At 45.9% G+C, this 25,550-nt stretch overlaps 1 protein-coding gene across 2 annotated transcripts in view; it reads left to right on the forward strand.

The window, feature by feature from the left end:
• col24a1 (collagen type XXIV alpha 1) overlaps nucleotides 1-25,550 on the forward strand; it is a 454,588-nt gene that overhangs the window by 412,777 nt on the left and 16,261 nt on the right. For both annotated transcript variants that reach the window (XM_043698575.2, XM_043698577.2), the window contains 8 exons: nucleotides 907-1,014; nucleotides 4,425-4,535; nucleotides 7,734-7,787; nucleotides 8,889-8,951; nucleotides 12,203-12,256; nucleotides 15,067-15,102; nucleotides 22,552-22,587; nucleotides 22,667-22,693. In XM_043698575.2, coding sequence (XP_043554510.2) covers nucleotides 907-1,014; nucleotides 4,425-4,535; nucleotides 7,734-7,787; nucleotides 8,889-8,951; nucleotides 12,203-12,256; nucleotides 15,067-15,102; nucleotides 22,552-22,587; nucleotides 22,667-22,693 — 489 coding nt within the window. The remainder of the gene's footprint in view (nucleotides 1-906; nucleotides 1,015-4,424; nucleotides 4,536-7,733; nucleotides 7,788-8,888; nucleotides 8,952-12,202; nucleotides 12,257-15,066; nucleotides 15,103-22,551; nucleotides 22,588-22,666; nucleotides 22,694-25,550) is intronic.

Consider the following 25,550-nt stretch of genomic DNA (forward strand, 5'->3'; position numbering starts at 1 on the left):
GAGTTGAAATGTTGAGCCACGGGACGGTTTGGTTGATTGGTGCGGGTGTCCCAGAGATGTTCCCTAAAGCGCTCTGCTAGGAGGCGTCCAGTCTTCCCAATGTAGAGGAGACCGCATCGGGAGCAACGGATACAATAAATGATATTGGTGGATGTGTAGGTAAAACTTTGGGTGTGGAAGGCTCCTTTAGGGCCTTGGATGGAGGTGAGGGAGGAGGTGTGGGTGCAGGTTTTGCAATTTCTGCGGTGGCAGGGGAAAGTGCCAGGATGGGAGGGTGGGTTGTTGGGGGGCGTGGACCTGACCAGGTAGTCACAGAGGAAGGCGGAAAGGGGTGGGGAGGGAAATATATCCCTGGTGGTGGGGTCCGTTTGGAGGTGGCGGAAATGTCGGCAGATGATTTGGTTTATGCGAAGGTTGGTAGGGTGGAAGGTGAGCACCAGGGGGGTTCTGTCCTTGTTACGGTTGGAGGGGTGAGGTCTGAGGGTGGAGGTGCAGGATGTAGACGAGATGCATTGGAGGGCATCTTTAACCACGTGGGAAGGGAAATTGCAGTCTCCAAGCCACTTACCATCCTTACTTGGAAATATCTCGCTATTCCTTCACTGTCACTGGGTCAAAATCCTGGAATTCCTTTCCTCAGGGCATTGTACAGCACATGGACTGCAGTGGTTCGAGGAGGCAGTTCTCCAACAATGGCTAAAGGGTAATAATGGACAATGAATGTTGGTCCAGAGCCACCCATCTCCCATGGACAAATAATGAAATGTCCTTTCATCTCCAGACCAGGATATATTTGATGTTCAGAATTACATGCTCCCAATGGTTAACTCTGTTTTTATTTTTTTTGGATAACGGTTGCTCCCCTTGTTTGAATGGCTGTTTCATGAGTTAATGTGGTTTGTGCAGGGCGATCTGGGTGATCTTGGGATAGTTGGACTGGCTGGTGCCCCTGGACCGAGGGGCGCTCCTGGAGAACCAGGCCTGGTGGGTGACAGAGGAAGACGGGGACCAAAGGTAATCTCCCAAACTTACCGTTGGTCAGCTGACCACCCACACAGACCGGTGTCTCTTACAATCTGGACATTCGAAAAGTAATTTATTTTGAGCAATTCTTTTAATCACTAGCTCATAAAGTGTACAGTATTTTGTTTATATTTAATGATTCATTTTATTTTGCAAGTTATTTCAGCCAGAAACACACAGCACTGCACACATACCATCCTCTGTTTCACCTTATCCCATTTCGCTTTCCCAGCAAAACCTACCTGTAGGAACTTAACTCTGGCTTTAACATTGATTCCTGCGGGAAACCGTGCTTCACTAAAGTCATTCCAATTAAAGATATCATTTTCAGGCATGAAGCTGCATCTTTAGGTGGGGACTATTTGTATTCATTCTATAACATAGACACCAGGATTGAACTTCCATCTGAGGTCTGGCAAGTGTTCTCCATTCCCAGGAATCCCTCTGCACCACCCCATCTCATGTTATTAACAAACAGAAGAACTGCAGGTGCTATAAATCAGAAACAAAAACAGAACTTGCTGGAAAAGCTCAACAGGTGGGTGGGTGAAATAAGGTGGGTGAACTTAAGGCATGGATCGGTACCTGGGACTACGATGTTGTGGCCATCACGGAAACGTGGATAGAAGAGGGACAGGAATGGCTGTTGGAGGTTCCTGGTTACAGGTGTTTCAGTAAGATTAGGGAGGGTGGGAAAAAAGGAGGGGGGGTGGCATTGCTAATTAGAAATGGTATAACGGCTGCAGAAAGGAAGTTTGAGGGGGATCTGCCTCTGGAGGTAGTATGGGCTGAAGTCAGAAATAGGAAAGGTGCAGTCACCTTGTTGGGTGTTTACTATAGGCCCCCCAATAGCAGCAGAGATGTGGAGAAACAGATTGGGAAACAGATTTTGGAAAGGTGCAGAAGCCACAGGGTCGTAGTCATGGGCGACTTCAACTTCCCAAATATTGATTGGAAGCTCTTTAGATCAAGTAGATTGGACAGGGTGGTGTTTGTGCAGTGTGTCCAGGAAGCTTTTCTAACGCAGTATGTAGATTGTCCAACCAGAGGGGAGGCCATATTGGATTTGGTACTCGGTAATGAACCGGGACAAGTGGTGGGCTTGTTAGTGGGTGAACATTTTGGTGATGGTGACCACAATTCTGTGACTTTCACCTTGGTTATGGAGAGAGATAGGTGCGCACAACAAGGTAGATTTTATAATTGGGGGAAGGGAAATTATGATGCTGTAAGACAGGATTTGAGGAGCATACGTTGGGAGCATAGGCTGTCAGGGAAGGATGTGGTGGAAATGTGGAACTTTTTCAAAGAGCAGATACGACGTGTCCATGATATGTATGTACCTATCAGGCAGGAAAGAAATGGTCGTGTGAGGGAGCCTTGGTTGACGAGAGAGGTTGAATGTCTGGTAAAGAGGAAGAAGGAGGCTTACATAAGGTTGAGGAAACAGGATTCAGACAGAGCAGTGGAGGGATACAGGATAGCCAGAAGGGACCTGAAGAAAGGGATTAGGAGAGCTAAGAGAGGGCATGAAAAATCGTTGGCGGATAGGATCAAGGATAACCCCAAGGCATTTTATGCGTATGTGAGAAACCTGAGAATGACGAGAACGAGGGTAGGTCCGATCAAGGACAGTAGTGGGAGACTGTGTATTGAGTCGGAAGAGATAGGAGAGGTCTTGAACAAGTACTTCTCTTCAGTATTTACGAACGAGAGGGACCGTATTGTAGAAGAGGAGAGTGTGAAATGGACTGGTAAGCTAGAAGAGATACCTGTTAGGAAGGAAGATGTGTTGGACATTTTGAACAACTTGAGGATAGACAAGTCCCCCGGGCCTGACGGGATATATCCTAGGATTATGTGGGAAGCAAGAGAGGAAATTGCAGTACCGTTGGCAATGATCTTCTCGTCTTCACTGGCAACGGGGGTGGTACCAGGGGACTGGAGAGTAGCGAATGTTGTGCCCCTGTTCAAAAAAGGGAATAGGGATAACCCCGGGAATTACAGGCCTGTTAGTCTTACTTCTGTGGTAGGCAAAGTAATGGAAAGGGTACTGAGGGATAGGATTTATGAGTATCTGGAAAGACACTGCTTGATTAGGGACAGCCAGCACGGATTTGTGAAGGGTAGGTCTTGCCTTACAAGTCTTATTGAATTCTTTGAGGAGGTGACCAAGCATGTGGATGAGGGTAGAGCAGTAGATGTAATGTACATGGACTTTAGTAAGGCATTTGATAAGGTTCCCCATGGTAGGCTTATGCGGAAAGTCAGGAGGCATGGGATAGAGGGAAATTTGGCCAATTGGATAGAAAACTGGCTAACCGGTCGAAGGCAGAGAGTGGTGGTAGATGGTAAATATTCAGCCTGGAGCCCAGTTACAAGTGAAGTTCCGCAGGGATCAGTTCTGGGTCCTCTGCTGTTTGTAATTTTTATTAATGACTTAGATGAGGGAGTCGAAGGGTGGGTCAGTAAATTTGCAGATGATACGAAGATAGGTGGAGTTGTGGATAGTGAGGAGGGCTGTTGTCGGCTGCAGAGGGACTTAGATATGATGCAGAGCTGGGCTGAGGAGTGGCAGATGGAGTTCAACCCTGCCAAGTGTGAGGTTGTCCATTTTGGAAGAACAAATAAGAATGCGGAATACAGGGTTAATGGTAGGGTTCTTAGTCAGGTGGAGGAACAGAGGGATCTTGGGGTCTATGTACATAGATCTTTGAAGGTTGCCACTCAGGTGGATAGAGTTTGTAAGAAGGCCTATGGAGTATTATCGTTCATTAGCAGAGGGATTGAATTCAAGAGTCGTGAAGTGATGTTGCAGCTGTACAGGACTTTGGTTAGGCCACAGTTGGAGTACTGTGTGCAGTTCTGGTCGCCTCACTTTAGGAAAGATGTGGAAGCTTTGGAGAGGGTGCAGAGAAGATTTACCAGGATGTTGCCTGGAATGGAGAGGAAGTCGTACGAGGATAGGTTGAGAGTTCTCGGCCTTTTCTCGTTGGAACGGCGAAGGATGAGGGGTGACTTGATAGAGGTTTATAAGATGATCAGAGGAATAGATAGAGTAGACAGTCAGAAACTTTTTCCCTGGGTACAACAGAGTGTTACAAGGGGACATAAATTTAAGGTGAAGGGTGGAAGGTATAGGGGAGATGTCAGGGGTGGGTTCTTTACCCAGAGAGTGGTGGGGGCATGGAATGCGCTGCCCGTGGGAGTGGTAGAGTCGGAATCATTGGCGACCTTTAAGCGGCATTTGGATAGGTACATGGATGGGTACTTAATCTAGGTTAGAAGTTCGGCACAACATCGTGGGCCGAAGGGCCTGTTCTGTGCTGTATTGTTCTATGTTCTATGTTCTAGGTCTGGCAGCATCACAGATGCATCTCACTCCATTTATGTCTCGGCAGGGTGAGAAAGGGTTACCGGGTCAACCTGGACTCCAAGGAAACCAAAGAGGACGCGCTGGAGTGCAGGGCGATCAGGGAGCCTTTGGGGAGCCTGGTCCGAAAGGACGAAAGGTACGAGTTCATGTGGCGTTCCTGATACTTGACAAACGCAATTGTTTCTGAACACCTCCAGCTAAGCCACTCAGCATATGTTAGATATAGTTTGGAGGGGCAAAGGGGATCCAAGGGTATGGAATGGAAGCAGAAACAGGCTACGAAATTGGAATTGAAAATGTGTTGCTGGAAAAGTGCAGCAGGTCAGGCAGCATCCAAGGAACAGTAGAATCGACGTTTCGGGCATAAGCCCTTCTTCAGGAATCTGTTCCTTGGATGCTGCCTGACCTGCTGCGCTTTTCCAGCAACACATTTTCAGCTCTGATCTCCAGCATCTGCAGTCCTCACTTTCTGCTACGAAATTGGAATGCAGAGCAGGTTCAAAGGGCTGAGTAGCCTACTCCTGCTCTTCCAGAGTCATACAGTCCGACATCAGGGAGTTAGGCCCTTTAGCCCAAACTGGTCTATGCTGACCAAAGAGTCCATCCACTCTAACCCCATTTCCCTGCACTTGACCCATATCCTTCTAAACCTTTCCTATCCATGTATTTGTCCAAATGCCTTTTAAATATTAATGTACCCGCCTCAACCAGTTCAGCTGGCAACTCATTCCATATGCGTACCACCCTCTGTGTAAAAAAAGTTGCCCATCAGGTTCCCTTTTATGCTTTCCTCTCTAACCTTAAACCTTCAGGGTGGCACGGTGGCTCAGTGGTTAGCACTGCTGCCTCACAGCGCCAGGGACTCGCCTTCGATTCCAACCTTGAGCGACTATCTGTGTGGAGTTTGCACATTCTCCCTGTGTCTGCGCGGGTTTCCTCCCACAGTCCAGAGATGTGTAGGTTAGGTGAATTGGCCATGCTAAATTGCCCATAGTGCTAAGTGCATTAGTCAAGGGTAAATGTAGAAAAATGAGTATGGGTGGGTTACTCTTTGGAGGGCCAATATGGATTTGATGGGCCGAAGGGCCTGTTTCCCTGCTGTAGGGAATCTGATCTAAAATGATGCCCTCTAGGCTTCGATTCCCCTACCCTATCCATGCCTCTCATGATCTTATACACTTCTATGAGGGCCGCCCCTTCTCAGTCTCCAAAGCTCTAAAGAAGAAGGTTCCAGCTTGTCCAAACTCTCCCGATAGCTCAGATCTTTGAGTCCCGGCAACATCCTTGTAAATTTCTTCTGTACTCTTTCCAGTTTAATAACATCCTTCCTATAGTAAGATGACCGAAACTGAACACAATCCTCCAAGTATCTCACCTTAATTGGAGGTTTCATGTTTCTTGACCTGTCTCGAGTGAACTAAAACATCAGAAGAGTTACTATTGGCATCCAAATCCCTTTCCATCTTAAACACTCAGTGAGAGTTACTCTTTCAGATTGGGAATAGGAAGGGAGATGTACATTTATGTAGTGCCTTTCACCACCATGAGCACATGCTGAAGAACTTTGCAGCCAGTGAGGTAGTTACATTGGTAAACAAAGCATCTGATGTATGCACATTAAAACTAAATGAATCATAGGTTTCTAATTGAACAATGTGAAGAAAGAACGTATTTCCCAAAATACATTTTATTCCTAAGATTAGTAACATTAAAGTGCTGATCGGCTTGGCTTTGACATCAGATAAAGTGTGATACAGATCGGTTCCTTCAATACAAGGAACGAGATGTCTCACTCCCTGTCCATGGGTGACTGTGGTGACCATGTCCATTTATATTTCATTTCCAGTGCTCTCTGTTGTACATGGTCTGAGGGTACGGGGGAGGCCGTGTGTCGGGTGAACATGGGTTCTCATCCCTTGGTGTATCACAGCAGGAGGGCCTTGGATAGTGGGCATTCCCACTGTCGCCTAAATCTTTAGTGTGCCCCTCAACACACAGTCCTGTCAGTTTGCAACACTCAGTGGCCAACAGCTCTTTACACTGGAAAGACATGGACGGACTAAAGAGCATTTGACCCTCCAGCAATTAATGCTTCTTTTGGTGTGGAACCCGAGGCAAAGCTCAGAGAGGACAGGGTTTAAGGCATATACTTGATTACCATGCCTTTTAAAGATGAAAGGTTGTTGGGAATATGCAGTATCATAGAGTAAGATTAAATTCAGATCAGCCATGACGTTATTAAATGGTGGAGGAGGTTTAAAGGGCTGAGTGGTCGACTATTATTCCTTGTTCATATAATTCTGAAGGAATATCATCAAGGAATTCTTTCAGCTCTATATTATTGGGGTAAAATTGCTTTGCTTTAAATTTGGATGGTTCTAATCTCCCTTAGTGTCACCCTACATTATCAGAAAAGATCAAGAGTGGGACTTGAACCTTGTGACTCAGAGGTGCCTGTGCATGTTAACTAACATAAAATCAATTTGACTGTGTGGTCTAAAATTGCCAACCCAGGGTTGGACTTAGTGCCAGAGGTTTATTGCTGTGCCATCCAACTCACTATTAGCCAGTCACCATCTCTACGCTTGACCTCCTTTCCCAGGAAGGGGTACTGCGTTCTGTTGCCTGAATGAATAATTTCATGTCACGTGTATTTGACAGTGCAACTTACAATAAAATACAGTGAGAAGCTTTCAATCATCATCACGATACCATGCCATTCTGATAGTTCTATGAGTAAGAGTGAAACGAAAAGATCCTCCTGATTGGATAACGATTAACCGAATCAAACAGCCTTTTCTCCCCCATCCCTCTGGGGCCTTTAGAATCGAGAAGCAAATTTGCTCAAAGGAAATGAAGGAGAAGCAGCAGCGGTTGGTTTTGGTGGCTGGAAGATGTTTCTCTCGGGTGTTTAAGGTGGCCAACGCGCAGTTGTGTCCACACATAAAATCTTTCATGTGGTCAGCACAGAAGAGACCATTCAACCCAGCAGTTCAGGGCTGAATCCTTTGAACAGACATCTGGTTGTCCCCACTGCCCTGCTCTTTCCACCTATCCTTGCAATTCGATCTCTTTCAAATTCCCCGAGGATTACCATTGAGTCTATCAGTCCACCCAGCAGCACATTCTACAGCTGTGTCACTCATTGTACAAAGATAATTTTCCTCAAATTATTTGAGTTTATTTCTGTCAATCATTACAAACTCTGTTCCCCCTGGGAGCAGACATTCACTAAACAGCATATTTTGTCAATCCGTGTGTCATCATTGAAGTTGTCACTGTGGAAATCGAACCTTTCTGATTTGAAATCAGTACAATGTTTGTTTGTTTTCAGGGAGATGGTGGTGATCGAGGTTTGATGGGATTTCCTGGCTTTCAAGGTCCAAAGGTACGTGAATGCAATTATTTTCCCTTAAAATATACTTGACGTGCAAAATTTGTAAAGCCACATTTTAAAATATTGTGACTTGAATATTCCAAAAAGTGTGATAAAATTCAACTCACCTTCATGCAACATCTTCCTCTGTTAGGAACTCCTCTGCCATTGGAACACTCTTAAGTATTTACTTTATACAGTCTTTATTGGGTATACTGGCCAATGGCAAATCGTTTCAAAACTATACACATGTGAAAGGCAATATAGGAAGATCTTATTATGAACAACAATATGGTATTTCCCAGCGATCTCCTTTACGGATACGCAATCCCAGTGAAACATCACTCTTTGCTTCACTTTAAAATTTCTTATTGAGCTGACAAGGAATTCACTCCCCGAGAGTTTGGTGGATGCTGGCACGCTGAGTAAATTTAAGGTTTGTAATTAGTAACAGGCTGAAGGATTCTAGAGATTGGACAGAAAAGTGCAGTTGAAGCTGATGTGAGCTCAGTCACGATGGTAATAAATCAAGGGGCATGGATAGGATAAATAAGCAAAGCCCCGAACCAGAAGGCATAGGTATAGGGTGAGAGGGGAAAAATATAAAAGAGACCTAAGGGGCAACTTTTTCACACAGAGGGTGGTACGTGTATGGAATGAGCTGCCAGGGATGTGGTGGAGGCTGGTACAATTGCAACATTTAAAAGGTATCTGGATGGGTATATGAATAGGAAGGGTTTGGAGGGATATGGGCCAGGTACTGGCAGGTGGGACTAGACTGGGTTGGGATATCTGGTCGGCATGGACGGGTTGGACCGAAGGGTCTGTTTCTATGCTGTACAGCTCTATGACTCTATGACTCTAAGGGGCTGAATGGCCTCCTCCTGCTCCTAGATATTACATGCTTGTGTTTTCTTCCCTGAACCAAGATAAAACATGTTTAAGATAGAGACATAGAATAAATGAGAAATACTAAACCATTGAGTTCAAGTTGCTGTTAATGCTTTCAGCAATGCTTGATTTTTGAGTAACATTCCATAATGCAGCCATGAATTGTGTGTTCAGTTGTAGGTATGTAGCCAATGAAAGTCCGTGTTTGTTTTATTTTGGCAGGGTCCAGTTGGAGATATTGGTTATAAAGGAATTCAAGGTCCAAAGGGTCCAATGGGATTGTTTGTAAGTGAAACGTTTTGTCTTGTTTGTTGAAGGCGGAGTTTGCTTTCTGCTCCAATGAGCCCACGTTACAGCGAGACACAGTAACTGCTCTCTGTTAGTGGGTCATCAGGACTCTAGCAGTGGGAATCCCATCAGAAACAATTCTTGTCACAAACACTGACTCCAGGGACAACAAGTATCCAATTCCCTGGAAAACCCGGATGAGTGCATCCAAGATGCAGGAGCTGTTTCAATCCCAAACCCTTCCACAGGCTCACTCCCAGAGTGCAGCACTACAGATATCTGTATGTCTCATCACAGCAGCCTCCCTTTATAAGTTCCATTAGTACTTACTGTAAGCTTTCAGTAACAACTGCATTAACCCACCATTGACAGCAGACACTGGGGAAATTTCAAGTTCAAAAGGAGAAGGGATTTAAAATGGATACAAAAGCAGAAGGATCGCAGCGGGTGGGTTTAGTGGACGGACATCAAGAGTGGGGTGGAGGGGAGTGGTGGAGGGAGAAACCTGCCCAGATTCGTCCAAGAGCTCACTGGGACTAAGGTACCATGCCATGTACCTCTCCAATAACATACTCAGATTTGAAATGGCTGCTGGCCAGCTTTCCTGAGGATTGAGAACCCAGGCAGGTCACAGGCAGTCAATCAAAGAGGGATCCACCGGTAGGTGGCTTTTGGGCACTGACACCCGGCTGCAGCAGGGGCTAGGGGGCAGGTTTCAACAGGACGTTTGGACAATCTGGGTGGCACGGTGGCTCAGTGGTCAGCACTGCTGCCTCACAGCGCCAGGGACCCAGGTTCAATTCCAGCCTCGGACAACTGTCTATGTGGAATTTGCACATTCTCCCCGTGTCTGAGTGCATTTCCTCCCACAATCCAAAGATGTGCAGGTTAGAGTGAATTGGCCATGCTAAATTGCCCATAGTGTCCAAGGATGTGAAGATTAGGTGTATTAGTCAGGGGTAAATGTAGAGGAAATAGGGAAGGGGAATAGATCTGGGAGGGATACTCTTCGAAGGGTTGGTATGAACTTATTGGGCCAAATGGCCTATTCCCACACTGTAAGGATTCTGTGAAATCTGCTGGTATCACTACCAAAAGGACCAAACCCCCATCAGTACCCACCTCAGCAATGGGACAGTTTCACTTTGTGGAGAGACTCAGTCTCTGCAGCTTTGAAGAATGAGAGGCAATCCAACAGAAATGTGAGAGATGTTTGGAAAGCTTGGCAGGGAAGGGGAGAAGAGGCTGTTTTCCTCTGACTGGGAAATGTAACCTAATGATGATAGTCTCTGGCTAAGGAGTCATAGAATCCCAACAGTGTGGAAGCAGGCCATTCGGCCCATCAAGTCACATTGACCCTCTGAACAGCATCCCACCCAGACCTACCCTATCACCCTGCATTTCCCATGACTAACCCACCCAGTCTGCACATCCCTGAGCAATTTAGCATGGCCAGTCCACCCTAACTTGCACATCTTTGGACTATGGGAGGAAACTCACGCAGGCACAAGGAGAATATGCAAAGACAGAGAGACAGTCGCCCGAGGCTGGAATTAAACCCACGTCCCTGATGCTGTGAGGCAGTAGTGCTAACCACTGAGCCACCATGTCACCCTATGGGTCAACCATTGAAGACTGACATGAGGTGAAATTCCTTCATTCAGAGGTTTATGATTATTTTGGATTTCTGTACTCCAGAGAGCGATGTTCCATCATTGAACCGATTTAATGTTGAATTCTATACATGGTTAATAAAGATTATTAAGTGTGTAGACTTCTGTATACAAAGGGAATTGATGGGTGTGAGGAAGTGAAGGGGCGGAGTGGTTATTATGTCTTTATGTAAATCCATTGTAATTCCTTCAAGCTCCCTCCTGTAAACTAACGTAAGAGCTGCAATAGGAAGCGTTCTTGGAATCAATGGCTCATCTAGGGACTATCTCGTCTTGACATGTGACTGAGGGAAAGCAAGACAAGGACAAGGAGCTTCCTGCCACCTGCCACCCATTCAGTGAGAGAAACCCAATATAACTGAATCATTATATAAAAGCAAATTACTGCAGATGCTGGAATCTGAAACCAAAAGAGAGAATGCTGGAAAATCTCAGCAGGTCTGGCAGCATCTGTAAGGAGAGAGAAGAGCTGACGTTTCGAGTCTAACTGACCCTTTGTCAAAGCAGCTTTGTCAAAGCGAAACATCAGCTCTTTTCTCTCCTTACAGATGCTGGCAGACCTGCTAAGATTTTCCAGAAATTTCTCTTTTGATAACCGAATCATTGTTAAATATTGTGTCAAAGCATCCCCAAATTCGAGAGCAGGTCACAGCCTAACAGTCAATAAATAATTCAGGTACAGATTGAAAAGTGGAAGTTGTGCAGGTTCATAGCTCCTTGAAAGTAGAGTCGCAGGTAGATCTCATAGTGAAGAAGGCATTTGGTATGCTTTCGTTTATTGGTCAATGCATTGAGTATAGGAGTTGAGAGGTCATGTTGCGGCTGTACAGGACATTGGTTAGGCCACTTTTGGAATGCTGCATGCAATTCTGGTCTCCTTGCTAGAGGAAGGTTGTTGTGAAACTTTAAAGGGTTCAGAAAAGATTTACAAGGATGTTGCCAGGGTTGGAGGATTTGAGCTATAAGGAGAGGCTGAACAGGCTGGGACTGTTTTCCCCAGAGCATCAGAGGCTGAGGGGTGACCTTATAGAGGTTTATAAAATCATGAGGGGCATGGATAGGGTAAATAGACAAGGTCTTGATAAATTCTTGATGTCACAAGGAATTAAGGGCTACGAGGAGAATGCGGGTAAGTGGAGTTGAAATGCCCTTCAGCCATGATTGAATGGCGGAGTGGACTCAATGGGCCGAATGGCCTTACTTCCACTCCTATGTCTTATGGTCTTATGGTCTTTTTCCTGGGGTGGGGGAGTCCAAATCTAGATGGCATAGGCTTAGGGTGAGAGGGGAAAGATTTAAAAGGGACTTAAGGGGCAACATTTTCACACAGAGGGTGGTATGTGTATGGAATGAGCTGCCAGAGGAAGTGGTGGAGGTTGGTACAATTGCAACATTTAAAAGGCATCTGGATGGGTATAAGAAGGGTTTAGAGGGAAATTGGCCAATGGGACTAGATTAACTTAGGATATCTAGTTGGCATGGACGAGTTGGACTGAAGGGTCTGTTTCCATGCTGTACATCTTTATGATTCTACCCTGTGTTTACTCAATTTTCCAATATTTTTTGTCCAAATAGGGAAACACTGGACCATTTGGACCCACTGGAATTATCGGTCCTGCTGGGAAACCAGTAAGTGTCTGGATCTGTCATACAACATCTCCAACAGCGGGTGTCCCACGATGATTGCCCATTAACCTTGTCAACCCCATCAGGGGAGGTGATGGATTAGTGGTATCATCACCAGACTTAATAGTCCAGGTAGCCAGGTAATGTCTCAGGGACCTGGGTTTAATTCCTATGGGAGAAGGTGAAATTGGAATTCAACAACAAAATAAAATCTGGAATTGAATTGAATTTAATGTCATGTGTACCAAAGCACAGTGAAAAGCTTTGTCTTGCAAGCAGTACAGGCAGATCACAGAGTTAAGTAGCATAAATAAGTAAATAATATGTAAACAGCAGCAAAAACAGAAACACAGGTACAGGTGAATGCAAAGAGTTTGTGAGTTCATTCAGTATTCTAACAACAATAAGGTAGAAACTGTTTCGAAACCGGCTGGTGCGTGTGTTCAGGCTCTGTACCTTCTCCCCGATGTAGAAAAACATTGCCAGGGTATGATGGATCTTTGAGAATGCTGGCGGCCTTTCCTTGACAGTGGGCCTGGTAGATGGATTCTATAGATGGGAGGTTGGTCTTTGTGATTGTCTGGGCCGAGTTCACCACTCTCTGTAACCGTCTCCGATCTTGAATGGTATACCAGGCAGTGATACATCCAGACAGAATGCTCTCGATAACGCACCTATAAATGTTGGCAAGGGGATTTGCCGTCATGCCAAATTTTCTCAGCTGAGGAAGAAGAGACGTTGTTGGGCCTTTGTAACCAGTGCGTCCACATGAAGAGTCCAAGAAAGTTTGTTGTGGATGACCACTCCCAGGACCTTGACACTTTCCACTCGTTCCACCTCTGTGCTGTTAATGTGTAGGGGGGGGGGCATGAGTAACATCCCGCTGAAAGTCAATAATGAGTACCTTGGTTTTGCCGGCATTGAGAGCTAGGTTGTTCTCAGTGCACCATTTATCCAGGTCTTCCACCTCCCGTCTGTAGTCTGTTTCATCGCCATCTGAGATTCGACCGACTATGGTGGTGTCATCAGCGAACTTGTAAATGGCATTAGTCTGGTATTTGGTGAAGCAGTCATGGGTATACAGTGAGTACAGTAGGGGGCTGAGTACGCACCCCTGGGGGGCTCCAGTGTTGAGTGTTAGTGAGGATGAAATATTGTCCCCAATCTTCACTGATTGTGGCCTGTGGGTCAGGAAACTGAGGATCCAGTTGCAGAGAGTGGGGCTTAGTCCGAGATCACTAAGTTTAGTAATCAGTCTCCAGTGGATAATAGTAAAGGAATGATGATTTTGTAACCATTGTTGGGGGAAATGCATCTGGTTCACTAATGTCCTTTAGAGAAGGAAACTACTATCCTTCCCCAGTCTGGCCTACATGTGACTCCCGACCCACAGTGACTGGGCTGACGTCTAACTGCCCAGAGGGCAAGTAGGAATGGGCAATAAAGCCCACATCATGTGAATGAAGTATTAAAGAAAGTCTAAAGAGAACATCTCTCGTTTCCACCTAAACAAGACTGTCTAAACAAGACCATTAGGTCCATCCTCTGGCTACTGCAATAGTGTAGTGCTCATGTCACTAGCCTGTTAGTCTCGAATCCCAGGTTAATCTTCTATGAACACCAGTTCCAATCCTGCCATGACAGCCGGTGAAATTTGAGTTCAGTGGAAATTTTGGAATTGAAAGCAAGTGTAATGGCCTTCATTTAACCACTGCTAATTGTTGTAAAAACCCATCTGGATCACTAACGTCCTTTCAGGAAGGAAACCCATCCTTAGCTGGTCTGGCCTCCATGTGACTCCACAACCACAGCAATGTATTTGATTCTGGTCACTTAGGGATGGATAATAAATACTGAATAAATTCCTAAATTATCCAATTATTCCTTCAGTAATTCCATCCTCCAAAGCTCCATTTGGGATTTGTTCCTTAATTCCAATTGGATCTTTGTATGAAGAACTCATTGATGCTGGTTTGATTTTTTTCCTTTCTTTATTTCAAACCTGTTTCTTTCATCTTACCTCATTTTAAAGCGAACATGGGGGATAATTGGCAAAATACCCCAAGCATCATGATGTCAAGGATGTCACAAAGACAAGCTGTGTGATGTGGAAGTGCCGGTGGGATTCTTTTCCACAGAGCGGAGAGAGAGAGAAAGCGATCAAGGTGATTGGAGGAAGAGAGTTTTGATGGAGTAAATAAAGAGAAACTGTGTCTAGGGGCAGGAAGGTTGATGTCCAGAGGGAGACAGATTGAGGGGAAAACAGAGTAGGGGAGCTGAGGGGAATTTATTTGACGCTGAGTAATTGTGATCTGGAACACGGCCCCTGAAATACAGTGGAAGCAGATTCAAAAGGGAATTGGAGCAACACAGGAGGGAGACCAGAGTGAGCAGGCTCCTGGAGAAGAGCAGGGCACGAGGTTAATGTTCGAAGAGCTGCTCCAAGCTGAACGGCCTCCTGTATATTGCTCGATGATATCAGAGCCACTAAACCACCGCGTGACAAGCATCTAAAATAGCTTAAGAAAATTATTTACCTCATTATTTCATAACTATTTAATTAATTGATGTAATTATTTAATCATTGGATCAGAAGTAGGCCATTCAGCCCCTCAAGTCTGTTCCACCATTCAATGAGATCACGGCTGATCTGTGGCCTAACTCCATATATCTGCCCTTGACCCATACCCCTTAATGTCTTTGCCTAACAAACACTCATCTACCTCGGATTTAAAGTTATTGATCCAGTATGTTATTGATTATTGCATCATTACTTTTCAATTAATGTCTGTTCTTTTTCTTTTCCATCATAGGGACCAAAGGGAGTGAAAGGTGCCAGAGGGGAAATGGTAAGGCTCTATCAGAAATCACCAGTTGTGAAACCACCTTTCCACACGTTTACAAGATAATTGAGATGTCACTAAGTTGCATGTTGCTAAATTTCCAGTTTGATAGATCTCAATATTTCAATAGGTCTACAGGTTTGGTATACATCAAGCAGGTTGGTGTGACGGTCACCTGGAGTTTAAACAGCAGTTGGACTGAATGGCCAGTTGCAGTGCTGTACATTTGCTGTAACTCTATGTAATAACGCAGATAAGGTGAAGGGTAAGGTGGGTGGACTGACCTTTATGTAGAAGGGAACATCTCAGCAGAGCGCAGTTGGGCCAAACAGCCCACCTCTGTCTTCGAGGTCTTCCTGAATCTTTGAGGTTAATAGCAGAACATATCAAATCGGGAATGTGTAGCAAACTCTCAGAACCTATTGATGACATTAGATTACTTAGTGTGGAAACAGGCCCTTCGGCCCAACAAGTCCACACCAACTCTCTGAAGAGCAACCCACCCAGACCCATTCCCCTACATTTACCCCTTCACCTAACACTACGGGCAATTTAGCATGACCAATTCACCTAACCTGCACATTTTTGGATTGTGGGAGGAAATCGGAGCACCCGGAGGAAACCCACGCAGACACGGGGAGAATGTGCAAACTCCACACAGACAGTTGCCCAAGGCAGGAATTGAACCTGGCGCTGTGAGGCAGCAGTGCTAACCACTGTGCCATCATGCCACCCATGAGGATGTGAATGTCATTGCTAAGTGCAGTTTTTATTGCCTATCCCTAATTGCCCCAGCGAAGCTGCTCCTGAACAGCCTTGAATTCATCTATGTAGCTTGCTCGGCCATTCCAGAGGGCAGGTAAGAGTCAGCCACATTGCTGTGGGTCTGGAGTCATGTGTAGGCCAGACCGGATGGGGTTGGCAGATTCCTTCCTTAGACCACATGAGTGAACCAGATGGGTTTTTACAACAATTCAGTCATTTCTGTATGACCCTCCTCCTTCTGATTTTTGTCTCACCCTGTCAACATGTCTGCTATTCCATCCTCATGTGCTGAAGTCTGTCCAAAACTATACAAACACGAGTCAGACCACAGCTGCAATACTGTAAACAGTTCTGGGCACCTTATTCAAGGAGAGATATTCTGGTGTCAAAGGCAGTTCAGAGCAAGTTCGCTCGGCTGATACCAGGTACCGAGGGACTGTCTGATGAGGAGAGGTTGGTGAGATTGGAATACAGAAGAGTGAGAGATGACCTTATTGAAGCATAAAATGTTCTTAGGGGGCTTGACAGCGTAGATGTGGAAACGAGAAGAGGTTTGTTCATGCTCCCCTTTGTAGGGGAGTGTAGGACCAGAGAGATTAATCTCAGAATAAGGGGCCACCCATTTAAGATAGTGATGAGGAGGAATTTCTTCTCTCTAGGGGTGGAATGAATCAGTGAAGTCCTTCAACACAGAGGACTGTCGGGGCTGGGTTGTTAAATATATTCGAGGCTGAGAGAGACAGATTTTTAATTAGTAAGGGGGATTGAGGGTTGTGGGGAAAAGGCAGGTGTTGAGCTGAAGATGTTGGATCGGTCTTGAACCCATTGAATGGCAAAGCAGGCTCGATGGGCTGAGTGGCCTGCTCCTAGTCTTATGGTCTCTAAGCATTCATTATGAAAAGAGGAAGCCATTCAGCCCATCGAAACTACTCTGCAGAGTGTACCTATTACAGTGCACCTTGCCCTCTCCCAGTGGTAGCGAGTTCTATTTTGAGACAATGCCAAGAGTATTCTGCTGCTTTCTGATGGCAGTGTTTATGCGGAGGATATTTGAGACTCTACAGGATTGATTAGAAATGGACGGGGACTTCAAACAGTTCCAACGAAAGCCGTTGCTTACAAGATGAAAGATATTGACCTGTTTATAAAATACTAATGGCTTCTTCATGAATCACTCAGTCATGAACAGGATTCTTCTATAATCATCATGGAATCCCAACAGTGTGGAAACAGGCCGTTCAGCCCAACAAGTCCACACTGACCCCTCCGCAGAGTAACCCACCCAGACCCATTCCCCTCCCCTATATTTACCCCTCACTAATGTACCCAACCTACACTATGGGCAATTTAGCATGGCCAATTCACCCAACCTGCACATCTTTGGACTGTGGGAGGAAACCCACGCAGACACAGGGAGAATGTGCAAACTCCACACAGACAGTCGCTTGAGAGTGGAATTGAACCCGGGTCCCTGGCGCTGTGAGATAGCAGTGCTAACCACTGAGCTACCATGCCGTCCACCATAAACAAATAAAATGTTATGCCAATCGTTTTAGTTTGTATATTTTTGATCTAGCAGGAGTAGATCTTAGTTAGTGTTTCAGGGAGAATGACCATTGAAGAGCTTAGGCAGATCAAGGAAGGGACAGATTCCATTACACCCTGTGGGCAGTTCATTATCAAACTGTTCTGAACGTGGAATGAAATGAGGAAGAATAAAGAGATTGTTGTCTCTTGCAGGTTCTGAAGTGGAGTCATATTGGACTGGAGACATGGACTCTGTCTCTCTCACAGACCCTGCTGAGTTTCTCCTGCAGTTATGTTTTCATTTCAGATTTCCAGCATCTGCAGTAGTTTGTTTTTGTGCTAATTGTCAAAAAAGGTGATTTTCAATCAGACATACCTCCAGAAGGGGATGGAACCTGAACTGTGGTCCAAGGGGGAGATGGTTTCTAAGCACCCTGCTCCAAGATGTTGTTACATACCTCTGAAACCAGTGGGACTTGAATCTGAGTCTCCTGGCTCAGAGATAGGGACAATACCACTGCACCAGAAGATTATCTCGTGTTAATTGTCTATTGGTTAAGTGTTTAATTGTATTCAGGTGACTGGGGAGTCACTGGCACCCTGAAACAAAGGGACCAGTTAGCTCAGTTGGTTGGATGGCTGGTTTGTAATGTTAAGTGACCCAACAGCGTGGGTTCAATTTCTGCACCAGCTGAGGTTCCAGTGAAGGTCCCACATTCTCAACCTCTCCCCCCACCTGAGGTACAGTGACGGTCAGGTTAAACCCCCAGCAGTCATCATTCTCTCCTTCCCTAATCAGAGAGTGGGGCAATGGCAATGTTCCTTGCAACAGACGACACTAAACTAGGGAGGATAGCCAATCATAAGGATGACGCTGAGAGTCTGTGAAAATTTTAAAGATTGAGGTGAATAGATTCTTGGGGATAAGGTGATGGTGGGGGGTAGGTGGGACATGGAGTAATCAGATCAGCTATAAGCTTACTGAATCGGGGAAGAGGATTGATGGGCTGAGTGGCTTGTTCTTACTGCTGGCTCGTATTTCAGAAGAAGAATCAGACAGGACTCGAAATGATCACTCTGTCTCTCCAGCAGTTAATGTTTTTATTTCTGGGTCCTCATGTTCCTGTCTGGAGAGTTCTGAGCTCCTAGGCTCGGTGAGGAAGATCTGCAGTCAGACTGACTCCACCGACAAATCTTAGCCAAACCTTCCAGGCCTTGCCAAGACAATCAGAAGCTGTACCTGAAGAGAAAGGGTTCATTCCATGAGACATAGGACCAGAAAGTTAGGCCATTCAGCCCATCAAGTCTGCTCTGCCATTCAATCATAGCTGATAGGTTTCTCAACCCCGTTCTCCCCTTGATACTCAAGATCCTACCTATCTCAGTCTTAAATATACTCAAAATATCCACTCCCACCAAAATGATTTTTGAAACATTCCTACTGTCCTTACGGTCACATTCCAGCTTAAATTCCTCGCCCTTGTTTTCCAATCCGTCCATGCCTGGAGCCCTCCAGGTTTTTGGCATCTTTTCCAACCATACAGCCCTTTGCAATCTCAGCGAACGTTAGATTCTTACACGTCTCCAATTTTCATTGCTCCTTGACTGAGGAGACCCGAAGCTTCGGAAATCCCCCCATAAACTTCGCTGCCTCTCTTTATTTAAAAAATCTCTTTTGCCAAGGTTTTGCTTTGATCTAATGTCTTAGTAAAAGGTTAGAGTACAAAGTAGAATCATACAGTGACAGACGGGACAGAAGACTGGCTGGTTGGCAGATAACCGGTAATATCTATAAATGGGTCTTTTTCTGATTGCTCCAGGCATTGAGTGAGATTTCTCAGGGGATTGTGCTAACCCCTTGACTTTTACAATTTAGAACCATGACTTACATGAGGGGAGCAAGGTTTAATACTATCCAACACTTTTCACTGTATTTTGTAACAAGCTACAAGTGACAATAAATAAATCAATATCACAATCCAGGGCATGCCAGCTAGATTTGCAAACATTGAAAATACAGATATGTTGTGAAGAGGATGAAATTAGATCACAGAATGGTATTTACTGGGCAAACATCTTGCAGACGGAGTATTATGTAAGAAAATGTGAAGTTGTTTCATTTTGATAGGAATAATAAAAAGGTAGGTAAGCAGGAGGCTGGGGGAACACAGCAAGGCAGGCAGCATCAGGAGGGACAGGCAGGAGGCTGGGGGAACACAGCAAGGCAGGCAGCATCAGGAGGGACAGGCAGGAGGCTGGGGGAACACAGCAAGGCAGGCAGCATCAGGAGGGACAGGCAGGAGGCTGGGGGAACACAGCAAGACAGGCAGCATCAGGAGGGACAGGCAGGAGGCTGGGAGAACACAGCAAGCCAGGCAGCATCAGGAGGGACAGGCAGGAGGCTGGGGGAACATAGCAAGGCAGGCAGCATCAGGAGGGACAGGCAGGAGGCTGGGGGAACACAGCAAGCCAGGCAGCATCAGGAGGGACAGGCAGGAGGCTGGGAGAACACAGCAAGGCAGGCAGCATCAGGAGGGATAGGCAGGAGGCTGGGGGAACACAGTAAGGCAGGCAGCATCAGGAGGGACAGGCAGGAGGCTGGGGGAACACAGCAAGGCAGGCAGCATCAGGAGGGACAGGCAGGAGGCTGGGGGAACACAGCAAGACAGGCAGCATCAGGAGGGACAGGCAGGAGGCTGGGAGAACACAGCAAGCCAGGCAGCATCAGGAGGGACAGGCAGGAGGCTGGGGGAACATAGCAAGGCAGGCAGCATCAGGAGGGACAGGCAGGAGGCTGGGGGAACACAGCAAGCCAGGCAGCATCAGGAGGGACAGGCAGGAGGCTGGGAGAACACAGCAAGGCAGGCAGCATCAGGAGGGATAGGCAGGAGGCTGGGGGAACACAGTAAGGCAGGCAGCATCAGGAGGGACAGGCAGGAGGCTGGGGGAACACCGCAAGGCAGGCAGCATCAGGAGGGACAGGCAGGAGGCTGGGGGAACACAGCAAGGCAGGCAGCATCAGGAGGGACAGGCAGGAGGCTGGGGGAACACAGCAAGGCAGGCAGCATCAGGAGGTGGAGAAGTCGACGTTTCAGGTGTAACCCTTTTTCAGGAATAATAAAAAAGCAGAGTATTGCTGAAATGAAGAATGACTACGGAATTCCCTGCTGCGGAAGATTCTCGGTGCGTGAGTCATGGTGTGTTAAGAGTGCAACTGCTGCATGTAATTAAGGAGACGAATGGAAAGGTATCTTTGAATGTGACAGTAAGCTGATAGGGAACTTGAGTACAGATGAAAAGTGATACATTTTATCCATTTTTTTTCATCTGATACTCATCAGGACCATTCACAAGAATACCAATTCAAGGGAGCATCCAACAGCCTCCTTGGGTCACAAACCTCATTCCTGATGAAGAGCTTATGCTCAAAACATCGAGAATCTACCGCTCCACAGATGCTGTCTGACCGGCTGTGCTTTTCCAGCACCACACTCTTTGATCTCCAGCATCTGCAGTCCTCACTTTCTCCTAGAATCCAACATCTATACTGTCTCCATAGAAGTAACAATGGTACACATCAGTTGGCAGGTCATTAGTGAGACCACATCACAGACACTCTGCACAGTATTTACCTTTTTACTGAAGAAAGAAATGTGTTGAAGGTGATTGAGAGGATATTTACCTCGAATGAGTAGGTTGTCTTATGAAGAGAGGTTGGCTAGACTGGGCTTGTTCCTACTGGAGTTTGGAAGCAGAGCAGAGTGGTTTGAAGTGTCTAAGATTCTGAATGGTCATGACAAGATGGATGTGGAAAGGATGTTTCCTTGTCTAGGTCAGTCCAGAACTAGAGGCCATTCAAGATTACCCTTTTGGGTCAGAGACAAGGAGAAGCTGTTTATCAGAGGGTTGTGTGACTTTGGAATTCTGCTTCAGAAAGCAGCAGCAGGGGTTTGGGCGGTGGGGTCAAGTATTATTGGGGGTAGATATGTAACTGGATTAGAGGTGCTGGAAAAGCACAGCAGTTCAGGCAGCATCCGAAGAGCAGTAAAATCGACATTTTGGGCAAAAGCCCTTCATCAGGAATACCTAGTAGATGTGTAACTGGAAACACAAACAGAGCAGCAATCATCTTATTAAATGGAAGGACAGGTTTGATGAGTTGGATGGCCTATCCTCGTTCCGGTTTATATGTTTATTTCTCTTTACATGGCTCAGTGCTGAAGTCTGATTAATAACCAAGGTGCTACGAAACACATTTCATTTTAGACCCTGGAGATTCTGTGCCAGAATCAACAAATCTCACATGTCGAGTTATGTGTTTTCTTAGACTTCTATATGCAAATAACTCACTGCCCTTTTCAAAAGTTCCTGTCGGGGCAAGATTTCAGCAAGTGTCGTTGTTGAGAGGATTGATTTACAATTTCAACATCGTTGGTCAATGGAAACAGCTAAATGCAAAGTCCTTAATGTACAGCAGAATAAAATATTTATTCATTACAGAGAGGTCATTATCAGGCCACTTGTGGTACAATGGTATTGTCCCCACTTCTTCAGGAAGGGCTTATGCCCAAAACGTCGATTCTCCTTCTCCTTTGATGCTGCCTGACCTGCTGCGCTTTTCCAGCAACACATTTTTAAGCAGTGATACATCCAGACGGAATGCTCTTGATGGCACACCTATAAAAGTTGGCAAGGGGATTTGCCGTCATGCCAAATTTCGGATTGACTTCCTCGGTATGCAGTCCTGAATGAGATTAGAATATAATCCCTATAGTATTGAAAAAGGCTATTCAGCCCAACAAGTCCACACCAACCCTCTGAAGAGCATCCCATCCCGACCCAACACCCTATCCCCATAATCCTGCATCTCCCAGGGCTAACACACCTAACCTACACATTCTTAGACACTACGGGCAATTTAGCATGACCAAACTACCTAACCTGCACATCTTTGGACTGTGGGAGGAAACCGGAGCACTGGGAGGAAACCCACACAGACAAGGGGATAATGTGTAAAATCCTCACAGACAGTCGCCTGAGGCTGGAATCGAACCTGGGTCCCTGGCGCTGTGAGGCAGCAGTGCTAACCACTGAGCCACTGTATCGAGAAAGGAAGTTTGGTTTCATTATGCAGTGATTATTAATGCCTTTGTTCTTTGTCAGGGACCTGAAGGACCACGTGGGCAGCCTGGACCACCTGTGAGTAGATCTTTTCATCATGTTTTTTGCTTCAGTATTTTTACCCGTTTGGCTACAATAAAGTGAACTCTCATTGCAGGGTCCTCCTGGATCACCTGGTCCATTGGTAAGTAATATCTAACGAACACTTACTCCCCCTCTTTAGGTCAAAATCTTCATGTTCTCTCTTTTCATACCTGCATCTTGGAAATCTCTGTATACTCTTTGAGGGGAAAAAAGAGCAACAATTTTCCTGAATTTGAAGACTGTACCAAACATCATTTTACACACAATTGCAGACTGGAATCATGACCAACTATAGACCATTAGGAAAATGCCCAATAGATTTCCCAGGCCCCTTTCCACCCACATTCCTGGATTGTTTACTAGAGTCTGATGGAAAGACAGACTTAGAAGAGTCATAGGTGAAGTTTTCAACATGAGTTAACCTGTCGACTCTTGGTGTTTTCAAGGGTGTTGTATACATCCACATTTCTCACGGTTTTGAATAAAATCCCGGTGTTTTAAACGCTGTGAGAATGTTTCCCTCTGGCCAGCGAGTCTAGAATGTCGGGTCACAGCCCCTGGCTTTTGACCCGGGGTTGGGTACCCAGGAGCAGGGGGTATCACTGCTCCACAAACCAAATCTTTAAAATTGTCCCCGAAACAAAAACAAAGAACTGCAGATGCTGGAAATCAGAAACAAAACCAGAAATTGCTGGAGAAACTCTGCAGGTCTGGCAGCATCTGTGGAGAGAAAAACAGAGTTAATGTTTCAGGTCCAGTGACTCAAGAAGGACCTGAAACACTAACTCTGTTTCTCTCTCTATAGATGCTGCCAGACCTGCTGAGCTTCTCCAGCAATTTCTGGTTTTGTCTTTAAAAATTGTCCACCTGCATTTCTGATTTTCAGTCTGGTGGTGATGGGTGAATCTACAGAACTCATGGCTGCAGAGGGCTGTGGAAGCTAAGTCATTGAATGTATTTACGGCAGAGATCGACAGGTTCTTGATTGGTAAGGGAATAAAGGGTTACAGGGAGAAAGCAGGAGAATGAGATTGAGAAAGATATCAGCCATCATCGAATGGCAGAGCAGACTTGAGGGGCTGAATGGCCTCATTCTGCTTCTATACCTAATGGGGCTGGATTGGGAGTTGTCCCAGGTGACTGGAGAAAGCAGCTGCGATTTACTGAAGAGAGCTGAGTGGAACTTCTGTCTCCAGCACAGTAAAACAGTCAAGATTAAAACATAAAATATTGACCTTGCTCCCATAATTTCACCTTCACACACTCCTGAGCCAAAACTATAGCATCCCCACAGCCACTCACACCTCTATGCCAACCTGTATCCATTTATCCACCCTCATGGCCCACCCTGTGCCACTCTATACCAATCTACACATCCCCCTTGGCCTGTCACTCCTCCTTGAGCCACCCTATCCTCCAAATCATCCCAATGATCCAATGTAACCCCATTCCAAATTATGCCCCCCACTCACAACCCTTCACCCTTCCCTCTCCAACTTATCCGATATCCACCATAGACAAGCTTCCCATACCCTGTGGACAATGTCTGTTGTTGATGTCACCATTGGAATAAAATCTCTCACCTAGAGCCTAATCCCTTAAGTGAACAAATATTAAGAAGCAGCTGGAGCTGACCACCAAAATGCCCATTTGACAGACCACCCCCACCCCGTTGTGACAATGTTAGATTGAGAAATCTGTCATGCAGCACGCTGAAATTCTTAACCACTTTGGATTAGAACATAGAACAATACAGCACAGAATAGGCCCTTCAGCCCACGATGTTGTGCCGAACATTTGTCCTACCTTAAGCATCCATCCATGTACCTATCCAATTGCCGCTTAAAGGTCACCAATGATTATGACTCTGCCACTCCCACAGGCAGCGCATTTCATGCCCCCACCACTCTCTGGGTAAAGAACCTACCCCTGACATCCCCCCTATACCTTCCACCCTTCACCTTAAATTTATGTCCCCTTGTAACACTCTGTTGTACCCGGGGAAAAAGTCTCTGACTGTCTACTCTATCTATTCCCCTGATCATCTTATAAACCTCTATCAAGTCACCCCTCATCCTTCGCCGTTCCAATGAGAAAAGGCCTAGCACTCTCAGCCTATCCTCGTACGACCTATTCTCCATTCCAGGCAACATCCTGGTAAATCTTCTCTGCACCCTCTCCAAAGCTTCCACATCTTTCCTAAAGTGAGGCGACCAGAACTGCACACAGTACTCCAAATGTGGCCTTACCAACGTCCTGTACAGCTGCAACATCACCTCACGACTCTTGAATTCAATGCCTCTGCTAAAGAACGCTAATACACCATAGGCCTTCTTACAAGCTCTATCCACCTGAGTGGCAACTTTCAAAGAGCTATGAACATAGACCCCAAGATCCCTCTGCTTCTCCACCTTACTAAGAACCCTACCGTTAACCCTGTATTCCGCATTCTTATTTGTCCTTCCAAAATGGACAACCTCACACTTGAGAGGGTTGAACTCCCTACAGGGATTAGATTCTCTACAGTGTGGAAACAGGCCATTTGGCCCAACAAGTCCACGCCAAAGAGTGACCCTTCCAGACTAATTTCCCTCTGACTAATGCACCTAACACTATGGGCAATTTAGCATGGTCAATTTACATGACTTGCACATCTTTGGACTCTGGGAGGAAACCCACGCAGACACAGGGAGAATATGCAAACTCCACACAGTCGCCCGAGCCTGGAATTGAACCTGGGTCCCTGGTGCTGTGAGGCAGCAGTGCTGACCACTGAGCCACTGTGCCACCCCAGACATTGTTATTCGGACAATTCCTTGACACCTTTGCTAATTCCAATGGGTTTTTGCACTTTCTATGTTCAACCACTTTCTATGTTCAACCCTCCACAGTTCGTAACCTTTAAGGCACCTCCTCCCCCCAAGGATACCTCATGTTCCCTGCCCCCAACATAAGGA

The sequence above is a fragment of the Chiloscyllium plagiosum genome, unplaced genomic scaffold (assembly GCF_037043375.1).
Source record: "Chiloscyllium plagiosum isolate Xiang-an unplaced genomic scaffold, Cpla_swu_hap1 HiC_scaffold_9, whole genome shotgun sequence".
NCBI lineage: Eukaryota > Metazoa > Chordata > Chondrichthyes > Orectolobiformes > Hemiscylliidae > Chiloscyllium > Chiloscyllium plagiosum.